Source organism: Salmo salar, chromosome ssa01, assembly GCF_905237065.1.
Source record: "Salmo salar chromosome ssa01, Ssal_v3.1, whole genome shotgun sequence".
Taxonomy (NCBI): domain Eukaryota; kingdom Metazoa; phylum Chordata; class Actinopteri; order Salmoniformes; family Salmonidae; genus Salmo; species Salmo salar.
The window spans coordinates 44,765,135-44,780,998 of NC_059442.1; the positions used below are offsets into that span (position 1 = coordinate 44,765,135).

The 15,864-nt window shown below is 43.2% G+C and overlaps 1 protein-coding gene across 3 annotated transcripts in view; it reads right to left on the reverse strand.

The window, feature by feature from the left end:
- Nucleotides 1-15,864, reverse strand: part of LOC106603225 (FERM domain-containing protein 6) — an 83,378-nt gene that overhangs the window by 17,558 nt on the left and 49,956 nt on the right. For 2 of the 3 annotated variants that reach the window (XM_014196585.2, XM_014196592.2), the window contains exons 2-5: nucleotides 10,587-10,891; nucleotides 7,128-7,218; nucleotides 1,490-1,569; nucleotides 841-917 (exon numbers count right to left, since the gene is read on the reverse strand). In XM_014196585.2, coding sequence (XP_014052060.1) covers nucleotides 841-917; nucleotides 1,490-1,569; nucleotides 7,128-7,218; nucleotides 10,587-10,688 — 350 coding nt within the window. In that variant the 5' untranslated portion in view covers nucleotides 10,689-10,891. The remainder of the gene's footprint in view (nucleotides 1-840; nucleotides 918-1,489; nucleotides 1,570-7,127; nucleotides 7,219-10,586; nucleotides 10,892-15,864) is intronic. The other variant, XM_045718383.1, reaches the window with a different exon arrangement.

The window sequence follows — 15,864 nt, forward strand, 5'->3', positions numbered from 1 at the left end:
CTCGCAGAGGCTCTAGTACCTCGCAGAGGCTCTAGTACCTCGCAGAGGCTCTAGTACCTAGCAGAGGCTCTAGTTCCTCGCAGAGGCTCTAGTACCTCGCAGAGGCTCTAGTACCTCGCAGAGGCTCTAGTACCTCGCAGAGGCTCTAGTACCTAGCAGAGGCTCTAGTACCTAGTAGAGGCTCTAGTACCTAGCAGAGGCTCTAGTACCTAGCAGAGGCTCTAGTACCTAGCAGAGGCTCTAGTACCTCGCAGAGGCTCTAGTACCTAGCAGAGGCACTAGTACCTCGCAGAGGCTCTAGTACCTCGCAGAGGCTCTAGTACCTCGCAGAGGCTCTAGTACCTAGCAGAGGCCTAGCAGAGCAGAGCAGAGCAGAGCAGACACTAAAGGGGAGGAGAGAGAATATTATGTTACTGATCTTTGTACTGTATTAAAGTAGTAGTAATACCTGGCTGTACAGTCACTGTGGGGTGCAACATAATGACATTATATTAGTACTACTATTTATATACTACAGTAGTGGAGGTACTCTGTGCCAGTAGTAGTAGTACCTACCTGAATGGTCACTGATAACAACCTTTAGAGACACAGCCCAGCACACTAGGGCTGAGATTCAATCCGTAGAGAGCTGTTTAAATGAGATGGCATTCACGGTGAACGCTGCAGATGACGGCTCAATCGGAAATGACCTTTAAATGACAAGCCTGCTACAACAGTCTTGGATTGAATCCCGGCCTAGGTCTCCATTCTATTCGTGCTGTAGTCTCAGCATCTATCAGAATCAAATAGTACATTACTATTGCTAATAGTATTTTCTAGGATCTCTGTGAGATTACTTGCCTTATTAATCTCCCATTCTCAACGTAATACTGAGCCCTGAAGTGGATAATCATGGGAGGCCCAAACTGGTCGATGCCCTGAAAACAACAAGATACCAACAAACATTGTTTGGTTATTTTCAAGCAAATCAAACCATCAAGACAGTGTATTCATTCTATCAATATAATATCAAACTACCACCCTGACAGCGAAATCAAAAGCAGTTGCTGACATCGAATTTAAGTGTACTATGTCTGTTGCGGTAATCTTGCAAACCTTGAAACCCTGATGAAGCTTACCTGTCGAAATGTTGGTTAAATCAATTACATCAAATCATTAAATCATTACATCGGAGCCCTTAGTGTGCGGCTTTTGCTTTTCTTTTCTAAAGGGCTAATCTTGCAAGCCATATTCCACGTCTCTAGAGATATTACTGTTGTCTTGTACTGTAGACCGGTGGTTCACAACCTTTTTGGTTACTGTACCACAAACTGATTTTTGCTCTGCCCGGAGTACCCCTGAAGTGTGCATTCTCAAGTACCCACTGTGGATAGGCCAAGTATCCCCAGGGGTCCTAGTATCCCCAGGGGTCCTAGTACCCCCAGGGGTCCTAGTATCCCCAGGGGTCCTAGTATCCCTGGTTGGGAACCACTGCTGTAGATTGGCTCACCTTGCTGGCCTCTCTCTTCCACTCCTTGGGACAGTACTTGGACAGCTTCTGGCCCAGCTCCATGTAGATATGCTCATTGTCTGGAGGGGAAACAAACAAACCAGAGTTACATACAGAAAGCGGCTGTGTTAGACAGCATTAAATATGTGATGCATTGTGGGTAAATTGCGACTGACTAATCTATAAAAACAACGAGTAGTGCGTATGATGCAAGGTCATTTGTAGATCAGTCAGTTGGCAGTTGACTGTGCGTTCCTCTGCCCAGGTGTTGCTGACCCATGCCAGATCTTACAACACCTGGATAGATATTTTACGTATCGGCAAAACACATGTGGATCAAGCCCATGGGCGCGTTCGACATTTACTGATCTACAAATCACTTTGCATCATGAATAACTACTCAATATTATTTGTAGATTAGTCAGTCACAATCGACCCATAATACATCACGGTTTTGATGCTTCGATCATGGCCCAGGATTCATCTAAGTTGCTTTTGATGACACAGAGAAGGGTTAGATGGAGATGTCACAGAGATAGATAAATAATATTTTCTTTATCTATATGTCCCATTAAGGTGTATGTGAGTGCACAGGCAGCGCCACTGAGACAATCTCCATTTTGAAGTAGTCCATTTTCTTCTACTACTTTTATGAGTTGGAAAACAAACTGAAAGGGTGCATACTGCCACCTAGTGTTTGCTCACAAATATAATTCATTGGCTGATCCCTCCTGATGATCCGGATGGAATCACGTGATCCTTCTTTAACCCATAGGATGTCCCACCGAGTTGACTACTTTAAAATGTTGGAAGCCCTCAATGGCAATGTCCATGCCAAAATGGGTTTACTCCATCTAGAGTCCTCTATATAACTCTATGGGGTTAACCTAAGTCGCTTTATGATGACAGAGTGGTTATATGCATGGAATGAATGATGCCCTGTTCAAAACAACTGTGACCTCAGAACTGGGAAAACTGACTTCCGAGCGTTCAAGACAACTGGGAACTCGGGGAAGAAAAAAAAAACTAGCTCAAACTGGGAAAATTATTTTTGAACGGTCATCCAAGTCGGAATTCCAAGTCAGGAAATTTTGACCTGATGATCACTTGACGTCATGATACGACCTTGTTTTTTATCCAAGTTCCTAGTTGTCTTGAAAGCACCATGAGTCACACATTGACTCCTGTGTAGCAGACATACAGGTTGACAGACAGACAGCAGGTGACAATTGTACTGTAAAAAAGTGGGACGGCACCGTTGTTCATCTGAAGTGTTTTCTGATCGGTATGATCCAAAATTACACTTTGATTTGTTCAACCTATTCTATTCAATTGGTCTGAAATAAAATAACGAATTTGACAGATCAATGCGATTTTTTTTATTGAATGAAAGCTTCTAAATTGCTTTACATATCTCATGCCATTCACATTGCATAGCGGTGGGTGCAATGGCAGGTTGACGTTTATTGTCACGAGTCTTGTCCTGGAGGCAGCACTGAGCAATTTCCCTTTAGATAACCCAGCTACAAAGTCAAAATTGCCTATATTGTAAAAATGCATACTTTTTAGTCTTAATTTAAGGTTAAGTTTAGGCATTAGGGTGAGCAGTGTGGTTAATTAGGGTTAAGGTTAGGTTTAAAAATTGATTTTATGACTTTGTGGCAGTGGTAGCTAATGACCTCTGCAGAGCTGCCTCCAGAACAGGGCTCTCCAACCCTGTTATTGGAGATCTACCGTCCAGCAGGTTTTTGCTCTAACCCTAGGCGTAGCCTATTTGGGGCGTGGCTTTCCATTTGTTATTTTTGGCCACCTGAGAGAGTGAATGTCCTTTCAGATAATGTGTTCAGTTTTTTTTGTGATTACATGCTCACTGCCAGCACAGAATCTTAAATGATATATGTGTAAGTACTGTGATACTAAACAGGCTGGAAATGTTTTCATTGATGAGATGGTCACCATTTAGTTACAATATTGTAACCAGTTAATGTGAAAGTCTTATGTAAAGAAAGTGTTTGGAGTCATTATTTCATGTTATGGAACAAACTTAATATCTTGATTAACAGGAAATGTATTTAACTGCTTTTAACCCAATTGAACAAATGGGTTGTGTATATATACACTGCTCAAAAAAATAAAGGGAACACTTAAACAACACAATGTAACTCCAAGTCAATCACACTTCTGTGAAATCAAACTGTCCACTTAGGAAGCAACACTGATTGACAATACATTTCACATGCTGTTGTGCAAATGGAATAGACAACAGGTGGAAATTATAGGCAATTAGCAAGACACCCCCAATAAAGGAGTGGTTCTGCAGGTGGTAACCACAGACCACTTCTCAGTTCCTATGCTTCCTGGCTGATGTTTTGGTCACTTTTGAATGCTGGTGGTGCTTTCACTCTAGTGGTAGCATGAGACGGAGTCTACAACCCACACAAGTGGCTCAGGTAGTGCAGCTCATCCAGGATGGCACATCAATGCGAGCTGTGGCAAGAAGGTTTGCTGTGTCTGTCAGCGTAGTGTCCAGAGCATGGAGGCGCTACCAGGAGACAGGCCAGTACATCAGGAGACGTGGAGGAGGCCGTAGGAGGGCAACAACCCAGCAGCAGGACCGCTACCTCCGCCTTTGTGCAAGGAGGAGCAGGAGAAGCACTGCCAGAGCCCTGCAAAATGACCTCCAGCAGGCCACAAATGTGCATGTGTCTGCTCAAATGGTCAGAAACAGACTCCATGAGGGTGGTATGAGGGCCCGACGTCCACAGGTGGGGGTTGTGCTTACAGCCCAACACCGTGCAGGACGTTTGGAATTTGCCAGAGAACACCAAGATTGGCAAATTCACCACTGGAGCCCTGTGCTCTTCACAGATGAAAGCAGGTTCACACTGAGCACATGTGACAGACGTGAAAGAGTCTGGAGACGCCGTGGAGAACGTTCTGCTGCCTGCAACATCCTCCAGCATGACCGGTTTGGCGGTGGGTCAGTCATGGTGTGGGGTGGCATTTCTTTGGGGGGCCGTACAGCCCTCCATGTGCTCGCCAGAGGTAGCCTGACTGCCAATAGGTACCGAGATGAGATCTTCAGACCCCTTGTGAGACCATATGCTGGTGCGGTTGGCCCTGGGTTCCTCCTAATGCAAGACAATGCTAGACCTCATGTGGCTGGAGTGTGTCAGCAGTTCCTGCAAGAGGAAGGCATTGATGCTATGGACTGGCCCGCCGTTCCCCAGACCTGAATCCAATTGAGCACATCTGGGACATCATGTCTCGCTCCATCCACCAACGTCACATTACACCACAGACTGTCCAGGAGTTGGAGGATGCTTCAGTCCAGGTCTGGGAGGAGATCCCTCAGGAGACCATCCGCCACCTCATCAGGAGCATGCCCAGGCGTTGTAGGGAGGTAATACAGGCACGTGGAGGCCACACACACTACTGAGCCTCATTTTGACTTGTTTTAAGGACATTACATCAAAGCTGGATCAGCCTGTAGTGTGGTTTTCCACTTTAATTTTGAGTGTGACTCCAAATCCAGACCTCCATGGGTTGATAAATTGGATTTCCATTGATTATTTTTGTGTGAATTTGTTGTCAGCACATTCAACTATGTAAAGAGAAAAGTATTTAATCAAATTATTTATTTCATTCAGATCTAGGATGTGTTGTTTAAGTGTTCCCTTTATTTTTTTGAGCAGTATATTTATTTGTTTGTATTTATGTTATTTATTAGGTTTAATCAAAGGGGAAAAGTAAGTTGACTGTTGAAAGAAGTTGGTTGCAACTTGAAATATAGGGTTGTTAATAATTATCAAATATAGCAGTTGGCGTTGAATCATGTATTTGTTTTCAAAAAAAAATAAAAAATTCAATTAAGAAAACATAACTTATTTACTTGTAACCATGCAATTTTTTTAGGTTGATCCAAAGAGTAATATTTTTATAGTGTGGAAACAACTACAAAGGAAAGCACATCGCAGCAGTGCCAGTCAGACAGATGGCCACCAGATGAGATGAGCCACCAGATGAGATGAGCCAATGTTAAGTCTACAGGACAGGTCTCCGAGCCAATGGCATGCCTGCAGGTCTTCAGTATGAGCCAATCACATGCCCTGCAGGACAAGTCTATTGACCAGGAGCCAGTGGGGCTGATTTAGGGACATTCCTGAGCTGCTTGTCTGAACAGCATGAAATCACAAGGCAAACAGTGACTAACCACCCTCACTCTAACCCATACCTCGACCCCCAGCCCTACCAACCACCCCGACCCCCAGCCCTACCAACAACCCACAGCCCTACCAAACACCCCCAGCCCCAGCTCCAACATCTGTGTCCCTCGCACTGACCAATCATCACTCCGTCCCCATGCCTCTGTCATCCCACTCCACCTCTCTCCTGCACAACTAGGGAGCAGACCAGTCAGTTAGCTAAGCTCTGATTTACCAGTCATCATCACTCCTTTTTCTCTCTCCCTCTCTCTCTCTAGTCAGTCTGCCTGGTGAAATGTGTACTTGATCATCTGTCATCTGTACTGCAGGGCTTAGAGTCAGTAGAGTCTCTATACTGGCATACTCGCCTGTCAGACCTTTTCCTCCTTTCTTTTCTGATCCTTGACTTTTCCACTCCAAGGGCTTTTAAAGAAGAGCCAAACCTGTTGGTTCAGCAGGGAAACTCTCAGCTCATAACACGTATGACTAACAGAGAAGATTAAGATGACAGAGAGACAGAGAGAGAGAGAGTGATAAAGAGAAAAAGAAAGAGACAGAGAGAGCGCGCACCAGAGGGACTGGTTCAGCCCAGTCAGTAGAATGCCTGACATAATGATTGCTCAAAGGCTGCCTAAGAGAGTCTAATTCTCTGTTCTAATTATCCCTCCTTCTGTCCCAAGTGTGCACTTGTTCACTTCCCTTAATTGATTTATAAGGAAAGGACTGGTATGAGACATATGGAAACCACAGGAGGCTGGCCTTCCCTGTAGCTCAGTTGGTAGAGCATGGTGTTTGCAACACCAGGGTTGTGGGCTCGATTCCCACGGGGGGCCAGTACAGAAAAAATAAATAAAAAATGTATGAACTGAAATGTATGCATTCACTACTGTAAGTTGCTCTGGATAAGAGCGTCTGCTAAATGACTAAAATGTCAATGTAAAAAATGTTGAGGGGAGGATGGCTCATAATAATGGCTGGAATGGAGAGAATGGCATCAAACACCTGGAAACTGTGTGTTTGATGTGTTCGATTCCATTTATTCTGCTCCAGCTATTACTAAAAGCCTGTCTTCCTCAATTAAGGTGCCACCGGTGCCTGTGGTGGAAACTCCCTCTAGCCCATGTATACACACCAATCCAATGCTTTTAAATGTGCGGGGTGAAGTACACAATTGCATACCTCCGGAGAATTGAGGTGTAGCTCATTGGGACCTTTCAGTACAGAGGAAGGCTCATGCCTTTGATATGACACATGGTAAGCTGTGCGGCTACTTTAACCACATAGACAAATGGGCCCCAGTCAGTCAGGCTGAGATAGGGACTGAGATGGTAGACAGAGACGTTACAGTGAGGCGAGATATGTCACATAGCCATGGACGATGGACACGTGCAAACACACACACACACACAGCGACAACGGTAAACCATTCTTACTCTGAATGACACTGAGTCCAAACAGGTGACAGTCCTTCAGTCGGAGCAGGTCACACACCTGGATGAGCAGCTCCTGGCACAAAGTCTTCACCTGAGCAGAGAGAGAGAACACACAGCAAGAGGTCAAATGTCAGGATGTACAGGAGGAGATCGGAGGTATTTAGACTAGGTCTGACCCCAATTATTCGACTGGTCAATTGTTTGGTCGTTAGGCTGTTGGCCGACCTAAATGGTTTTAGTTGAGCAGTAACACACATACACTACCTTCAAAAGTTTGGGGTCACTTAGAAATGTCCTTGTTTTTGAAAGAAAAGCAACATTTCTGTCCATTAAAATAACATCAAAGTGATCAGTGAAGAGGCGACTCCGGGATGCCGGCCTTCTAGGCAGAGTTACTCTGTCCAGTGTCTGTGTTCTTTTGCCCATCTTAATCTTTTCTTTTTATTGGTCAGTCTGAGATATAGCTTTTTCTTTGCAACTCTGCTTAGAAGGCCATCATCCAGGAGTCGCCTCTTCACTGTTGACGTTGAGACTGGTGTTTGCGGGTACTATTTAATGAAGCTGCCAGTTGAGGATTTGTGAGGTGTCCGTTTCTCAAACCAGACATTCTAATGTACTTGTCCTCTTGCTCAGTTGTGCACCGGGGCCTCCCACTCCCCTTTATATTCTGGTTAGAGCCAGTTTGCGCTGTTCTGTGAAGAGAGTAGTACACAGCGCTGTATGAGATCTTCAGTTTCTTGGCAATTTTTTGCATGGAATAGCCTTCCTTTCTCAGAACAAGAATAAACTGACGAGTTTCAGAAGAATGTTCTTTGTTTCTGGCCATTTTGAGCCTGTAATCGAACCCACAAATGCTGATGCTCCAGATACTCAATTAGTCTAAAGAAGGACAGTTTTATTGCTTCTTTAATCAGAACAACAGTTTTCAGCTGTGCTAACATAATTGCAAAAGGATTTTCTAATGATCAATTAGCCTTTTAAAATGATAAACTTGGATTAGCTAACACAACGTGCCATTGGAACACAAGAGTGATGGTTGCTGATAATGGGCCTCTGTACGCCTATGTAGATATTCCATAAAAAATCTCCCATTTCCAGCTAGAATAGTCATTTACAACATTAACAATGTCTACACTGTATTTCTGATCAATTTGATGTTATTTTAATGGACAAAAAAAGTGCTTTTCTTCCAAAAACAAGGGCATTTCTAAGTGACCCCAAACTTTTGAACGGTAGTGTGTGTGTGCATACATACATATACATATATACATATATATATACATACATACATACATACATACATACATACATACATACATACATACACACATGTGGTAGGAGGCTCCATATGGAGGGTGTGCCTCCAGAGGCCAAATCAAGCTCTGTACCGCAACGCCATGCGCCTCCCAAATGTTTTAACAATGCGGAGGGCTCTGTATAGCTCCGCATTGACATGATCGTTGACGGTAGTTGGGGGCAGTACATCCTGTATAAACACAAATTCACTTCCTTGACAACAGCTCTACACTGCTCTGTGAAGTATGAATGCCCTGACTTCTGAGGGCATAACCATAAATACTGCATGGCCAATGCAGCTGTCGGATTGACCATTCACCCAGATGCACAATGCACTCTCTCTCGCCAATTCGTGCACATTCATTGTTTCTTAACTTCATTGAGTGAATTGTTTGCGTTTGATTGTTAGTGTATGTCAACCCCAATTACATATATCACCAGTACTACATTTACCGTTAATTCCTATAATATCTCATCTACAATGTTTGTTGCTTTGGTTACGGTTATTATTTGAATGCATTCAATATTATTATTCCAGTCGTTCCATTCTCATTGTCTGAGTGGACACATTGTTTGCAGAGTGCACAACCTAAAATCTATCCATCTCTCTCCCTTTCTATAACCACTCAGTGTAAAAGCAAACAATGTCATGCTCTGATCCAGTGGAAACGTCATGAAATAGGCCTACCTGATTACTGCTTATTAGTGCTGACTTGGACGGAAATAGGTACCAGAACACATTTTTGGGTGTTGTTTATATTTAGGTGCAGGAGCGCCACAATACTTTTGAGCTAATATTCTATAAGAGGAATAGGAACTCAAGCAGTAGAACATTTTAGGTGCCGGTACTTCGCTTCAGTGAGCTCCTGCCCAAGTCATACAGTGCTTATTTTTCCTTTGTCTTCCCTGTGGCTCAGTTGGTAGAGCATGGTGTTTGCAACGCCAGCATGGTGTGCGCAACGCCAGGGTTGTGGGTTCGATTCCCACGGGGGGGCCCAGTACAAAAACAAACAAAAAAATGCATGAAATGTAATGTATGTATTCACTACTGTAAGTCGCTCTGGATAAGAGCGTCTACTAAAATGTAAACTGTAAAAATGTAAATAGCCTACAGCTGTGTCTGTCCCGAGCTCACTGGCTAAACTCTGAGGGCCCAGAATATTTTTGATAGCACTAACTTCGGGGCTGGACCCAACTTAATAGTTGATACAATGTTTTACATTTGTTGCGGACAGGCTGTGTAGCAATGGGATTTTTATACGGATATTTTCTACCTGCAGGCTGCAATGTTTTTACCTGTTAGCTTTATGTAGGATATTTGTACATAGTTGGCAATGGCAATAGAAGTTCATTTTTAGGTTTGTATCATTTTCATTTGGATGGAATTTTGATTAACCACAGGACAATGATTTTGAGATACGAAGACATAATTATAAATGAAATGAAACTGTTTCACGAAAATGTGCAAACGAAACCCATAACTGGCACGCAGATCGGTATAAATGTTAAGATAAATTGACATTCAACATGAGAAAGGTTGCCGACTCCTCGTACAGCCTATTACCAGCAACTTCAGGAGAGTAACAGCAGAATCTGCGAAAGCCAGGTGGAGCAGGAGGAGGATGGCCGGGTCAAGTTAAGTTATTTTTCTTCTGGTTATCTTGATCTCTGGCGCTCTCGTGAGGCATTTGTCTTATTTCATCAAAGATTTAAGCATCAGACAAGCTCAATGCATACAGTTTATTTTATTAAAACACATAGGGTGTGTCTATATATGGAAAAATACACGCTTAACATTTTCGAGCAATCGATTGGTCGAAAGAACAGATGACTTTCGGTCAGGGATAGCCCTAAATTAGACACACTGTGATACAAGGATGAATGGAATTGCCAGTTTGAAAGTAAAATAAAACAATTACTGCAATTCCTGACCCTTGCTTTTGGATAATACACTTTGTCTTAATCACAAATATAATCCCAACATAGTGAGAACAGTTCCACTAGTCTTGATACCAGTGGTCTTACTTTATATACACCTGAATACTACTGAGATCCTATATACATGTATATTTGTATTATACTCATTCATCAGATGCTCTTATCCAGAGCAACTTACAGTTAGAGCATTCATTTTAAGGTAGCTAGGTGAGGCACAGTACTCACATTAACGATGACGTTAAGTGTGTCGTCGTTGGGGAGAAAGACACAAACACAGCGGCGGTCCTGCATAGCTTTGTTATTGTGGAAGCCGGTCAGTTTGTTCATCTTCGTGTGGCTGGGAGGTCGACAGGGCTCCTCCAGGCCCCTGGGTTGGGACACCCACCACCAGTACAAGTGGTGGTATCAGTACCAGCAGCAGTAGTACCAGCAGCAGCCCTGGTTCAGCTATTGCCCAGGCCCAGTGAGGAGACACGAGGCTTAGCAGGCCAGGACATGGGAGGCACCAGAACACAGTGCAGGGCCACACACTGTAGAAGACAGACAGAGGAAGGGACATCACATTAGCACTGTTGCATGGACACACTGTAGAGGACAGATAGAGGGGACATAATATTAGCTCTGCTGCATGGAAATACTGTAGACGACAGCCTGGCGTGATCTTCGTGGGTTATACTCAGCCTCGTCTCAGGGTAGTAAATTGGTGGTCTGTTAATATCCCTGTAGTGGTGTGGGGGCTGTGCTTTGGCAAAGTGGGTGGGGTTATATCCTGCCTGTTTGGCCGAGTCCGGGGATATCGTCGGACGGGGCCACAGTGTCCCCCCCATCTCAGTCTTCAGTATCTATGCTGCAATAGTCTATGTGCCTGGGGGCTAGAGTCAGTTTGTACTATCTGGTGTAATACTCCTGTCTTCTCTGGTGTCCTGTGTGGTTCCCCCCCGCTCCCCCCACTGGTCTGCCTGTGGCTATGGAACCCTGACCTGTTCACTGGATGTCCTACCTTTTCCCATATCTGCTGTTTGACCTGCCCTCTCTCTCACTCTCATCCGCACCTGCTGTCTTGACCTCTGAATGCTCAGCTATAAAAAGACAACTGACATTTACTCCTGAGGTACCTGTTGCACCCTCTACAACCACTGCGATTATTATTTGATCCTGCTGGTCATCTATGAATGTTTGAACATCTTGAAGAACGATCTGGCCTTAATGGCCATGTACTCTCCACCCGGCACAGCCAGAAGAGGACTGGCTACCCCTCAGAGCCTGGTTCCTCTCCACCCGGCACAGCCAGAAGAGGACTAGCCAGCCCTCAGAGCCTGGTTCCTCTCTAGGTTTCTTCCTAGGTTCCTGCCTTTCTAGGGAGTTTTTAGGCTGGGTTTCTGTATAAGCACTTTGTGACATCTTCTGATGTAAAAAGGGCTTTATAAATACATTTGATTGATTGAACTGAAGGCAACTGAAGACAGACTTAAAAATATGTGATCTCACGTCAGGAGAATGTCATCATGTTGCCATAGTAGTCCCTGGCTGATTTCTGGGTAACATCTGAACATCTGTTTGCCTGTTTCTGTCTGGAGAGCTACTGAAGGAATGTGGTGGTGATGATTGTGTGACTGGGAGGGAGCGAGTTGGGGATGGGCGTGTAACTAACTAACTGATTCCCCTTCTCAGCGCAACGATGCAGCGATAACACAACTGTGCTTGGGGATATATTACATGCGCACGCACGCACACCTAACACCACACACACCTAACAGCTCTCTGCTGTATCAGGCTCTCATCACAACAAGACGGGAAAGCAAGATTAGTATCACACAAAACAAAGTTGGATGATTGATACCATTTTACAATGAGGGGGGAAACTCCTGAGAGCGAGTGCGTGAGAGAGAGTGAATAACAACAGTGGTAAAACATAACATTGATTATCCATCATGTCTTTCCTCTTCTCTTCCTACTCTTATGATTAAGATTATGCCTCTCTAGCACAGCATAATTAAGTTAACTAAAATCAATGACTTATGTAATCAAATATTTTTCTTTGAGCCCAACTGTGTATATAAATGTATCATTAGAAATTATCTTAGGTCTTAAGATGTTTCTCTGTTTGGTCCTCTATTGAAATCATATCCTATTATACTTTCAGTCAGGAATATAATCCTCACTCCCAAATTAGTAATAACACTGCTCAGCACAGTTGAGCTAAATGGTGAAAGAGGATGCCTGTGTTGGGCGGGGTGAGGAGGGATAGGGGAGAGAGGGACAAGGTGAGCCGTTTTTTGCATTCAGCATCACTGTGCCAAGGGAAATATAGTATTCTTTCTAACAAAGACATTTACATATATTTCAGGATGTTGTGTATCCCTGGAAATAATCAGAACTCATGTAAAAATGACAGTTTTGAAAACATAGCTTGTCCCCCAAAACAGTGGCATCTTGGCACAACTTACCCCGGGTATGGGATAAGTTAAGCTGCCTACAAATTTCTGTACTGAATTAAATATCACTACCTTTTTAAAACCATATCTATCTTTATTTTCCGAACACAATTCAACACAATCACAATCATTTTGTCTTTTAATAATTTTAAGCAGAGGCTTAACACTGTAGCCTAGAGGTTAAGTGTTGGGCCCGTAACCAAAAGTTCGCTGGTTCGAATCCCCAAGCCCCATGGCCATCGGCTCAACTTACCCAAAGGCAAACATGTTGACTATATTAGCCCACACAGCTACAAGGATGCACTTTCATGCTAGGTTTAGGACTTAATTTTAAAGCTTAAAGAGACCCCAACTGATGGCTATACTTGTCTAAATCTTAAAATGGTTTACTTTGGTTTAAATACAAGCATCACGAAAACTCTAACACAAATTCATTTGACTTGGTGAAAATCTTTTTAATTTTTTTTTTACTGAACTTCCTTACCTAATTTTCCATGTGGTTTCTTCCTTCACAGACTCCATGAAATAATGACCTCTTCCTAAATATTTGGTCAAAGGATTCATTTGGTGTATGGTGGCTCAAACTACTCCTTTGGTTCAACTTACCCCACCTCTCCCCTACTGTAATTTAGCAGTCAGACTGAGTGAGAGAGTAGTCATCAGATCACTAATGGTTTAGACCCTATAGTGTCATGTCTAGTAAGACATCATGACTACCATATGAGACATCAATAGACTATGCTAGCTCTTGACAGATAGATAGCCCCCTCTTATTCCATCTAGCCTGGGATCCACAGTGATATGCTCCTTTTTTCCATGGCTTCAACTTGGCTTCCAGGCTGGGGATCTTCCATCCCCGGTATGAAGGCTTTGTGTGAGGGAGAGGGCTGGATAATAACATTACTGCTGCCTTCCATCCCCTATTCATCCACAGCCCAGTAGAATAGTGATGCAACACCAAAGCTGTGTCCACAGCAGTCCAGCCGCCAGACAGAGATAGACCCACTTCCTGCCTTCAGCCCAGGATAGCGGCAGGAACGGAGAAATTCTGTCAACGTGGCAAGCTAGCCTCAGAGGCAGGCATTCTCATGACACAGAAAACCCACCCGAAATACAAACAGAAAGACAGAAAGTGAGAGAGCGAATTAGAGAATGCCTCTGAGTCTGTATGACTCTGTCTCTCCCTCCCAACTAATGTAACATCACAGGGGTGGGGTGCTCCTATGTGAACCTTTCCAGAACTAAAGACAGAGGCTGCGCCAGACCAAAATCTCCCCTGGAACACGTAGAGAGAGAGACTGGAACCAGGGGGAGGTTGAGAGATGGGGGGTGGGAAAGACATTACGGGAGAGTGGGGTAAGTTGAGCCCCCCTTGTTTCTAGAACACCATACACTAAATTAATCATTTGACAAAATATTTACACTGTCATTTCATGGAGTCCATGAAGGACTGACCACATGGAAAAAGTGGTAAACAAGTTACGTCCCAAAAACTGATTTCCACCAAGTCAAAATAATTTAATGTGTTAGAGGTTTCATGATGCTTGTATCTATACCAAAGTATATCATTTAAATGTTGTTCTATACATCAGTTGGGGTCTCTATAAGCTTCAATATGAGGTCCTAAACCTAGCATGAAAGTGCATCCGTGTAGTTGTGATGGCTAATATAAACTCAGCAAAAAAAGAAACGTCCCTTTTTCAGGACCTTGTCTTTCAAAGATAATTTGTAAAAATCCAAATAACTTCACAGATCTTCATTGTAAACGGTTTTAACCTCTCTAGGGGGTGTGGGATGCTACCGTCCCACCTGGCCAACATCCAGTGAAATTGCAGAGCGCCAAATTCAAAAACAGAAATACTCATTATAAAAATTCATGAAACATACAAGTGTTATACATCGGTTTAAAGATTAACTTCTTGTTAATCCAACCACGGCGTCAGATTAAAAAAATACTTTACGGCGAGAGCAAACCATGCGATTATCAGCGCCCAGCAGACAAATCATTACAAACAGTAACCAGCCAAGTAGACGAGTAAAAGTTTTGTTCAGTAATCCACTGTCTCAAACAACATTCTGTGAAATTGCAGCGTGTGAAATTCAACAAAACAGAAATTCTCATAATAAACATACATAAAAAGATACAAATGTTATACACCAGCTTAAAGATAAACTTCTTGTTAATCCAACCGCTGTGTCAGATTTCAAAAAGGCTTTAAGGCGAAAGCAAACCATTCGATTATCTGAGAACAGCGCCCAGCAAACAAATCATTACAAACAGTTAGCAGCCAAGAAGAGGAGTAACAAAAGTCAGAAATAGCGATAAAATATATCACTTACCTTTGATGATCTTCATATGGTTGCACTCCCAAGACTCCATGTTACACAATAAATGTTTGTTTTGTTCAATAAAGTCCCTCTTTATATTCAAAAACCTCAGTTTTGTTGGTGCGTTTTGTTCAGCAATCCATTAGAACAAAGCGCGGTCACAACAGACAGACGAAAAATCTAAAAAGTACCATAAAAGTTTGCAGAAACATGTCAAACAATGTTTATAATCAATCCTCAGGTTGTTTTTGTCATAAATAATCGATCATATTTCAACCGGACAATAGCTTCGTCAATAGAAAAGGAAAAACAAGAAAGGCACGCTCCCGGTCATGCGCAGAACTCATGTCTGGAAATTTCCACTGTCCTCTCATTGAAAGTGGTGTTTCTCCCTAATTTTTCAGAGTAAAAGCCTGAAACAATGCCTAAAGACTGGCCACATGTAGTGGAAGCCATAGGGATCGTGAACTAGGTCATAAGTCTTTGTATGGTGGATAGGCTTTCAATCGAAAAACAGGCATTTCAAAATAATAGCACTTCCTGGATGGATTTTCCTCAGGTTTTCGCCTGCCATATCAGTTCTGTTATACTCACAGAAATTATTTTAACAGTTTTGGAAACTGTAGAGTGTTTTCTATCCAAATCGATATGCATATCCTAGCTTCTGGACCTGAGTAGCAGGCAGTCTACTTTGGGCATGCTTTTCATCCAAAATTCTGAATGCTGCCCCCTACCCTAGT